The 11,167-nt window shown below is 37.6% G+C and overlaps 1 protein-coding gene across 1 annotated transcript; it reads right to left on the bottom strand.

Annotated features, from left to right (window-relative positions):
• Positions 1–674: 674 nt before the first annotated feature.
• On the bottom strand, positions 675–6,121 carry LOC128858069 (farnesol dehydrogenase-like). The gene is made up of 2 exons (XM_054094002.1): positions 5,388–6,121; positions 675–960 (listed from the first exon to the last, which is right to left on the bottom strand). The coding sequence occupies exons 1-2, from the start codon at positions 5,961–5,963 to the stop codon at positions 784–786; spliced, it is 753 nt and encodes a 250-aa protein (XP_053949977.1). The 5' UTR covers positions 5,964–6,121; the 3' UTR covers positions 675–783.
• Positions 6,122–11,167: the final 5,046 nt, after the last annotated feature.

Here is an 11,167-nt window from a genome sequence, read left to right on the forward strand (position 1 = left end):
AATCTACCATTTTTATTGTGAATTTGTGCCTAAGAGCTCAAATTTCCTATTGAAGACTTTTTTCATTAAAATTGTGTTAGTGTTATGTGGGAATACGCCTGCATTGTCTTCAAGTAGCATAAACAGGCACATTTAGCTTTGCGAATCCTTTCTTAAGTTCAATTTTGCTGTTTTGGTTGTGAAAATCGTTTGCCTGAACTCCTTTGACAGATCAAAGGTCTACCAGTCCTTTTTCTATCCTCGACAGAACCTGTTTCTCGATTTTTTTCACCAAACATTGAATTGTCAACTCATTCGGACGATTGTTTCCGCTATAAGTTTTCATAATAAGTCTTAATAATTTTAACCCGTTGTTTTGTCGTGTAAAATTTTGCATCTGTCTGCTTGATCAATGTCAAAAATGACATAAAAAAAGTGCGGCCTAAGAATAATTCATTACTGACATCTAAGCGTCAACTTTGAAAGATCCTTTATATATAAGAAAATAAAATTATAAAACCGCTTCAATCGCTGCAGCAGATTATCGAAATAGCACTACAGCAGAAATTTTACCCTAAAACTGATTCAAAACCGAAAAAGTATACTTTCATATGATGAATTTTTGATTAAAGTAATAAATACGAGTCCAAAACACTGTCGCAAAATTTCTTTTGAAGAGATAGCAAACTTTGGAGTATATGAAACATAAAATCATGACTTTATTCAAAAACTTTTAAGACATATGCATTTTATTAATTATTTGAATAGATAAAACGTAACCCGTTTAAAGTTTGTTTTCTCTCATCAAATCATATCACACACTGGTTTCATTATCAGCTCGTAGATTTGCACATTTGGTGGCTGTGAGAGTACATAAATTACGGCGCCTGAAACATCTTCTGGGCGGAGAATCTTTCCATCTACCATCTTTTTCTGGCGCTCTGATATTAGCTCTGTATCCACAAGGCCTGGGCTAATGCTCTGAAAGTGTATAAATTAAAAAATATTTAGAATGCATGAAATGTAAAAGACATAAAATTGGCACACAGTATAACTTAAATAAAAAAGTATATTTTAAAAAGCGATATAGTGATAAAGCGAGTAGTGAATCGATCTACTAATAAACAAAAAGATCTTTAAAAGTTGGCTTTGTATATACAACTTGTTTCCAAAATTGGGGGGAGAGTGCGAACGTAGTTTTCCGATTTGTCAATTTCCACTTCATATGAAAAATCGTATAGAGGAATTGTCATGACTTTGGAATTGAACGCGAGTCATTTGCATAACCTTAGTGTAATAAGGTGTATATACGTGATGTAGAAATGAAGTTCAGTTATAAGTCTTAGAGTTCAGATATAACTGGAAACCTGCAACACTTCGTGGCAAACATATGCCTGAAAAGTTGGTAATCTTCTTTACTTCAAGTCGAAGTTTAAAATCAATATCACGTTTGGTTTGCGTTTTATACGTATTTCTCTAGAGTTATTTTTTTAATGACGTCGTGGAAAGTAATGACCCACATAATAAGCGCAAGATGACCCCCGAGACATATAAATAAATTCTGCAGTGGATAGAGAAAGGTGAGTACGACCAACAAATTATTGAATGTTCAAATCGCAACTGATCACAATTCTGATAAATTTTGTTCGTTATACACGGCATAATACATCGGAAACATGTTCTTGTCGAACTAGCAGTGGCTGGTCTATGTGAGATCTTTTTACAGATCAGCCAGCACTATCTAACCTAACAGTGGCGGGAGAGTTCTATATTGGCATGCTAAAGCGGGCATCGAGCACGGGCCGATCAAATGCAACTGAATCTGTCACCACGAGACGATAGTTTCAAACCGCAATATCCCATAACTAAAACAGTTTAGAGTTCCCTAATGAAGATTAAAAGTTGCTATAGTAGTAAAGTTCCTCGGAGTCATATCTAAGAACCAAACACACCTAAGACCTTACATTCGCATAAATTGAATTAAGTACACCCAGACTTAATTAACTTTATGCGAATGTAAGATCTTAGGAGTGTTTAGCTCTTAGATGTGACTCCATATCCATAGGTAGACCTATGTGACGTAAATACAAACACAGGCTTCGGTACAGGAATTATTAAGGAATCCGGGAATACACATTAATGTATTAACCTCCAAGACGTATACCAACTAAAACCGCGAAATAGGTTCGGTCCCAGGAAAACTGAGCATGCAACATTACCATATAAAATCTACAGAGGCACGTTCCTATAAATCCTTCTTGGATAACTTTTACTGTCGTACGCTGCTGATGGGTCGGAAAAGATGACATAAATACGCTTTTTAAATCTTCAAATGCTGGCGCAGGCTAAGAATTCAGCCCAAAGCTCGATAGATATCGTTTGAAACCACTTGAAACAGGGCGGGTACAAACATTGCATGGATCTCACACGAGTGAACGCAGAAACAACCTGAAGGACCGAATTTTCACCCGTTATTCGAACCACCTTAAAAATGGTTTATCACTGGGCATGAAAAGTGGATAACTTTCGAAGACTTCAAGCGAAAACAGTCGCAATTGAGCCGCCGTGAGTCGACGCAAACTGTGACCAAACTAGCATTGACGCTGAAGAAGATTTTGATTTTTTGGTGGGATTGTCAGTAGACCATTTAATTATGAGCCGATCCACTTGGAATCAGAAAATCGATAATCATCTCATGATGAAAAGATTTTTGCAGATGTGCTCTTTAACAGACCATTTTCGGCTTTGAGCGTATTTGAAAAATCTGACGTCAAGTAGGATGTGTTTACAAGAAAACTGATATTGTGTTGGTGATTTACGAAAAAAATCTACTCTGATTGGACGAGTGTGTGAATATGTGTGAAATGATTATGCAGGTTTCGGCTGGCAATAAGATTGTGTTAGTGATATACAAAAAAAAACATTAACACAGTCTTCGCTTATGTTTCTTTGTTGTTATTTGAACAACGACTGATTGAACAACACATGTGAAACGATCGTCCAGAACTCGGTTGCCGAACTCCCAAATGATGTGGCAGGCGAATTTCCCCTCATAATTTTTGTTTTCACCATAGTTAAAGGGCAAACCTTGTAAATCTAACATCCTTGAAATCATCTATTAGAATACCGTTTTGCAATTTACCTTCTGATAAGTTTCCATCAGAGATTTACACTTGCAGCCCGAGAGGCTGTTGGGACTCACATGAAAATGTGAATGAAATCACGCCCAAGAGGGATTTTATTGCTGTACGTGGTCAAGTTTTCATCAATCCTCTGAACCAGAGACACTTTAGTTTGCTATGTATGTACAATATGTATATGAAGCAATTGAAGAGCTTCTCAAGGCACTCTTCACAAATACGAGGAGGAGCTCGATCAAGCACCCAATAAAGGGGTGTAAGCTCCAATTATAAAAAGGCCTCTGACTAATTTCAAAATAATCTTTCAGCAGGTCAAAAAACAAAAGTGATCACTAAGATTCATTTCAGAAAGGAGCAGTCGAACAAATGTTATTAAAACTTGATGGAGATCCTATTCTGAAACTTGCGGAGATTACTGAGTATAGCCTCAGCTATTAATTAAAATAAAAAACGTCTCAGGGAGATGTTTTCCATAAATTAAAAATCAACATTTTTTACTGAAATTTTCAACAAAAACAAAAATTGCATTCCAATAAGAATTTATTTAAAAGTAATGAAGTTCCCCAATTCTGAAACTTGCAGAGATATCTAGCATAAAAAAAATGTCTGAAGAGGATATTTTTCATAAATGCCAAAAGAATATATTTTTTACTGAAACTTGAAAAAAAAATTTTTCCAAATTTGTTTTTTTTAATTTTTTTCCCGAAAATTTTTTATCAATATATTTTATTCTAAAATATTTTAAAAATTCTAAAAACATTAAAAAAATACGTAAAATATTTCCCTTTAAAACTCTATACCAAAAGTTAACACAAAAATTTAATAATCTCAAAATTATTAAATAAAAAAAAAAAAAAACAGTTCACTTCTTATTATATGTACTATTCATACCAATAGCCTCCGAGTGTATTTCTGCCACGAAAAAGCTCCTCACAAAAAACCATCTGCCGTTCGGAGTCGTCTTGGAACTTTAGGTCCCTTCATTTGTGGAACAACATCAAGACGCATACCACAAATAAGAGGAGGAGCTCGGCCAAATACCCCAAAAGGATGTACGCGCCAATTATAAATATAACTCGTAAAGTTGTGGGATAGCATTATGATACTTGCAGGATTACTAAACATAGTATCAACTATTAACAAAACAAAAGAAGAAAATAATCTAAGAGGGTTGTCTTTCAAAAATGACAAAAACGAAATAGTGGGAATGCGCACTTGTCGTTGTTTAAGAACAACGCCTTCTTACTGCTTGGAGCGCCATCTGTGTGTTACATTTTCCTACCAGAAGGATCCCACAGATGATTGAGGACTTCGCTAAAATGGTGTGTCTGCGCTATTACCGCGGCTACCCGCTTCCTATTGCTGGCGCCACTGATGCAATGGGTAACTGTGTGTTTTTCTTTGTTGGTTGTTTTAGCAGTCACAATGCAAATGATGCGCTGACTATTGTGCGGAAGTAAGAATGCAATGCTTGGAAAGGATAAGTTTTTGGGTTTGAGGAATGAGTTTTTTTTTTTAGAAACAGGGAAAGTAGGTAAATTTGGAAAAGTGCGAGTACCGTGCTTTACGTGGGATTCAAACCCACAAGCTCTGCACTTACGCTAGACTACCGAGGCTGCAAAGGGCTTACTGTATAGTAAAATTTAAGCAAAATAAATCTTTCAGGTCGCGATGCTATGTTCCCTCATAATAATTAAATTAAGAAACAAATGTTGGTTTGCCACGTGAATCCCTTCTTTGCGCAATTCTTTTGAGATACCCGTTTGTGATGGATATCTTCGACTATAGGGCCCGCGCTTATTTGTCCTTTGACCTTTATCATCTCAACTTACGAGCATTATTTCTCATTTTTACAGTGAAGCTTACATCTATTGCAGTTCTCATAAATCCAACAAATGTTTCATTCTAAAATGCGAAAATAGTGCTAATAGTTGACCTTCGACCTTTGACTTTTAATATATCGAAATCTGGTAATTATTTTTAATTTTAACGTAGGCATTTTTCGCTCAGGATTCCCAAATCTCAATTATCCCTGAGTTTAATCAATTTTTACTTTAATCCATTTCTATTTTACTTTAATATAAAATTTCCTGCTGCATATTTAAATTAACTCTCCTATCCACCAAAGTAGCACAATTTATTTTTATCTCACTTTTCGCTCGATTCCATTTGAATTTCACTTTTACTACACCACATTTAAGATCTGAGCAAATTAAAATTTAAATCCTGCTTCTACGAGCACCTCACCGCACCCCCAATCCCACTCACCGTCACTTTAACACGCGTGCCCAACTCTTTGAACTCTTGACGATAAATCTCGTTAATCGCAGTCAATGCGAACTTGGTGGCTGGGTAAATGTTCAAGGTCGGCATGTGGCCCGGTACCACCGGCACCTTGTGTCCGCAAATGCTATTTATCAGTATCACATGACCATCGATGCGATGCTCCCGCATAGCAGCAAACACATGTCGCGTACAATTGACCACGCCCATTACATTCGTTTGCAGCATCTCTTGCACATCATCCTCCGGCATGGTGGCCAATTGCCCAGTACGTAAGCAACCGGCATTGTTGACCAACACATACACCGGTCCATGGTCACGAATGATGCGCATAAATGTTGCTGCCACATCCTGTGCATCGGCAATGTTGCATTTAATGGCGTGAAGGCGGGCGCGCTGCTCGGCGGTGGGGAGCTCTTGACGCAACGCCTCGACGCGCTCGAAACGTCGCGCCAAACCGATAACAATTAAGCCGGCAGCAATTAGATCGCGCACAATGGCGGCGCCAATGCCCGAACTGGCGCCGGTCACCACCGCCAATTTCGACTTTAATTGCTCCATTATTGTTTTAACGTCAAGACTGAATTGAGTTTAAATTTCGCTGATTTCTTTTTTTTTTTTTTTTTGATTTTTGTTCTTTGGTTTATTGAGATTCGCGCAACTACTGTGCTCGCAACCGACTCGAGCCGATATGGTAGTTTTACTGCGATGGAAACTTAACGCGCACTACTTTTTAAATACAAAACAAAAATTTACATGCAAAATGTTGTGTAAGGCAAATGGAAAATGGAAAAAAAAAACATTATTAATCTCGGGCTTGTCATTCGCGTAACCACGAATGCCACAAAATAGCTTTGGAAGCTGTAATACTCGTAAACATTTAATCCGCCGCTATCAATTTTCACAATTACTTGCATATCAGTGACTTCACATCACTTTTATGTAACTGGGTAAATGGGTAAGTGGGTGAAAATGAGCGCAAACATTGATGCGAAGAATTTCATGAAAAGCAATAGAAAATGCAATAGTGAATTAAGTATTCTTATAAGGTTTGAGATGCAGTTGGGATATTACATACAAAGATACAAATAATAAAAATAAAAACACTGTGCAACACATTTTTGTAGGGTGAGAAATTCCTTTGCAAAACAATGGCGTCGATTGAGTATATCAAAACCCCCATTGGGTGCGACCCCTACAGCCATTCCAAATTAAACGAAATGTGATGCTGCTGCAACATGGCCTCCGATTTCGCTAATATGTACTTTGCACTTGGGCTGAATTCACCCCAAAACTGACGAAAATGAACTTAAAGAAAATGTTGCCATTTTTTTACGAAAATTTTCGAGGTGGCAAAAATCAAAAAAATCGCTAATAAGGGGTGCTAAAACCTTATAAAGGGTGGTCAGACTTGAGGTACTTTTTCCAATAAAGTGTTTTTTACAGACCACGCGTGACTACATTCATACTCACATACATTTTTTCAATATTCATTAACATTTCTTCATGAAAAGCTTTACGCCTCAAAAATGTTCATCGCGCTCGGAATCCGAATTTTGTTTAGCGCTGAGGCCCATTTTTGGCTTAATGGCTGCGTCCATAAGCAAAATTGGCATACTACTGTGGGCAAAAAGTAAGGTGAATTTATTTGTCAAACTTCGCGGGATTAAAATCTCGGTCTAGTTATTCTTTTCATGAGTTGGCAGCACTGTTAATAACATCTGGGCCAACTTTCATGTGAATGTCATTATCAGTAATATATTTACGCTTGTGTTTACCAAACGACCAAGAGTGTATTTTTCGATTTTTACAATGTCTGATTTGATTGAGCAGAGAAGTGCCATCAAATTTTGTTTGCGGAATGAAATTTCGGCTGCGGAAACGTTTAGCATGTTGCAGAAGGCATTTGGTGATTCGACCATGTCGCAGGAAAATGTTTATAAGTGGTACAAAGACTTCAAAGAGGGTCGAGAACGTGTTGATGACTTGGAGCGCTCCGGACGACCATCGACGTCAACAGATGACCAACAAGTCAATAAAATGAAGGAGTTGGTGCTCAAAAATCGTCGGTTGACTCGTTTGGTACCGAAAACTCTCAATTTCTTGGAAAAAAGTCGTCGCGTTGATGTGTGTGAAACAATGCTTTCAGACTATCAGGACAAGCTCAAATGCATCATTACGGGATATGAGACTTGGATTTATGCTTACGACCCTGAAACAACCGACCAATCAAGCGAATATCGTGCTAAAGGCGAGGCCAGACCGAGAAGAGCACGTCAAAGTAGTTCAAAAATAAAGGCAATGAGGACAGTTTTTTTCGATTTTTGTCGTGTGGTGCACTATGAATTCCTTCCACCTGGCCAAACTGTTAATAAGGAATATTACTTGAGCGTTATGCGTCGTTTAGGTGAAGCAATTCGTCTAAAAAGACCAGAATTATGGGACAACAACTCTTGGTTTTTGCATCACGATAATGCACCGTCTCACACTGCACTCGTTCCTCGTGACCATTTCGCCAAAAATTCCACGCATATCGTTCCGCAACCACCGTATTCGCCAGATTTGACTCCGTGTGACTTCTGGCTATTCCCAAAACTGAAGAGACCACTCCGGGGAACGCGTTTCGAGTCGATTGAGGAGATAAAAGCTGAATCGAAGAAGGTGCTGATGGCTATACCGGAAATGGACTATTTGGCAAGTTTCGGGGATTGGAAAAATCGTTGGCATAAGTGTATTTCATCGAGAGGGGATTATTTTTGAAATTTATTTACAAGAATAAATAAAGATTTTTCATTTTACAACCAAATTAACCTTACTTTTTGCCCACAGAGTATTTGGAGTGAAGAGCAACCCGAACTCATTCAAGAACAGCCATTACGTCCATTGAAAACAATCGTTTGATGCGGCCTATGGGCTGGAGGAATCATCTTCAAAGACGAAGCTGGCGCTAATGAAACAGTGAATGGCAAACGCTAACGAGTCATGATAAATGACTTTTTGATGAAGGAAACTGAAGCCGGAATTTATTTATATCATATATTTTACCAAGACGGCGCTACTTGCTATACAGCCCGTGAAAGAATGGATTTCTTGCGTCGTCGTTTCAGTGAGAAATTTATCTCTCATCTTGAACTAATGGATTGGCCACCAATTATTTGTGGGGTATGTAAAGTCTGAATGGATAAATCAGCTTCTATTGAGGCCTTGGAAGCCAACATTACTAAAGTTATTCACGAGATACCGACCGAAGTCGTCCAGCAAGTCATTCAAAATTGATGTTTGGCGAATTACGGCGCAGTTGCGGAAGGGATTATCTTTAAAAAATAGATTTCATGAATGGTTCTACAACTCTAATTGGAATTTTCGTTGTTTTATTTTAATGTACAATAAAATCCTATATCTCCAAACTGATCACCCTTTATATTTAATGTTGAACATTTTAGTGTAGAGCTTTTTAAAAAGAAGTATCTTCAGCTCTTTTTGGTACTTTTTTATAACTTTTTAAATTTTTATGGATGCACTTAAAAAAGATTTATAGAAAAAAAATTTAATTTTTTGTTAAAATTTGTGATGTATTTTTTCAGATTTGTATGTTATTTGTTTCATAAATAGCTCCAAATATACCTAGTAATAATTCCGGACTATTGAAGAAGCCCTCATCTTTATATTTTACCAAGAACGTAACTAAGTTTTTTTTTCATCAAAACTAAATAATTTCTATTTAATTAAACCAAATGTGCACAGATCTTTTTCACTACTGTTCGGCGGTGTAATGGAATGAACAAACAAGACACAATTTTAAAATATTATCCAGCTATTTATCATTTACTTCCAGACATGACCCGAAATCGCAGAAGCAGCCCATGTGTACAAAATGCAACACTACACTTACACGTACGTATATAAATATATTTGTAGCTGTAAAAGATTTAACGTTGAGGGTGCTTTGATAAATCTGCAACAGCAAATTGCCAAATATATAAATACAAATGTTTGTACGAGTGCAAGTAGAAATAAAACAACCAGAAAAGAAGCAACCACAAGACGGTCGCTTTAAACCTTTCGAAACATAGCTGCCTTGTCCAGCTTAAAACAAAAACAACAGCAACAATTTAAGTAGTTAGTGAAGGAGCAAAGGCTGTGTCCTGCGTCCGTGAAAGCCAACAATCCCATAAAGCCAAGTATGTTTCGTACATATGGAGTGGATTTTAGTAAATGCTTGCTTGGTCAACGCCTCAAGATGCTACCAGCAAATGTGGATACGTTCAAATGTATGTATGTGCATAAGTACAAATACATTCATTAGGTTCAGTCGGATTCTGTGCTGAAAAAAACATTCAAAATTTAATTGTTGCAGCTTTTGTTTCAAAGCATTCCCTGGGAAAATTGTGAAAGTGAAAAAAAATATAGAAAGACAGGGATAGAGATAGAGATAGAGATAGGGATAGAGATAGAGATAGAGATAGAGATAGAGATAGAGATAGAGATAGAGATAGAGATAGAGATAGAGATAGAGATAGAGATAGAGATAGAGATAGAGATAGAGATAGAGGTAGAGATAGAGATAGAGATAGAGATAGAGATAGAGATAGAGATAGAGATAGAGATAGAGATAGAGATAGAGATAGAGATAGAGATAGAGATAGAGATAGAGATAGAGATAGAGATAGAGATAGAGATAGAGATAGAGATAGAGATAGAGATAGAGATAGAGATAGAGATAGAGATAGAGATAGAGATAGAGATAGAGATAGAGATAGAGATAGAGATAGAGATAGAGATAGAGATAGAGATAGAGATAGAGATAGAGATAGAGAAAGATCGATTCACTTATAAAAAAGAGGCACACCGAAGCTATTATGGCGATGGAAGAGTGAGAGAAACAGCAGATATCTCCAAAAAAGAATAGCCAAAAACCTCAAAAGTTAACAATATTAGAAAAGAATGTTCCGATATAATTACACAATCGGTTAAAAGGACGAGAACAAGAAACAGTCCTAGCACGCAAGGAACTGGCAACCCGGTCGTGAATGCACTACCGCCGGTGGCAAAAAAAAGGTGTGTAACGGCAGCAATTCATCAGACAAAACCAGTACAGGCACCAATTAAAGACCAAAATGCCGGCTGGACGGTTGTCAAACCAAGAAAAGAAACGAAGCCGCCTAAATCGGTGAGGGCAAGGCCTGATGCTCTAATCATATCCAAATCTGAAAATGCTACGTATGCTGACATTCTGCGTAAGGTAAAAACATCGGACTCTCTCAAGACTCTCGGAGAAGATGTAAAAGCAATCCGCAGAACAGCTAAACAGGAATTGATCATAGAGCTTAAAGGGGCACCGTTCGGAAAAACATCAGAATATAAAACGGCGATTGAAGATGTTCTGAAAACCGCAGCAGAGGTAACCACTGCAGAAGAATTGTGTGACGCGCTTCATGCCCAATGCAATATTAAACGTGCAGATACAGCGGCGGTAAGAAGCCTAAGAACGGTGTACTATACAACGGTGCACAGACGGCCTTCATTGTCCTCCCAGATAGAGATAGAGATAGTGGTAGAGATAGTTCCTAGAAGGCATATTCCCGGATGATTGGAAGCAGCGATTAGTGCTCTTGCTTAAACCGGGAAAGCTGGCTGAACAACCATCATTGTATCGTCCACTTTGCATTCTAGATACAATCGGCAAAATGTTGGAGCGAATAGTGTACAACAAAATACAGGACTTCTTGAAAAAGCCTGATGGTCTCTCTCCCAACCAGTTTGGT

The sequence above is a fragment of the Anastrepha ludens genome, chromosome 3, assembly GCF_028408465.1.
Source record: "Anastrepha ludens isolate Willacy chromosome 3, idAnaLude1.1, whole genome shotgun sequence".
In the NCBI taxonomy this organism is placed as follows: domain Eukaryota; kingdom Metazoa; phylum Arthropoda; class Insecta; order Diptera; family Tephritidae; genus Anastrepha; species Anastrepha ludens.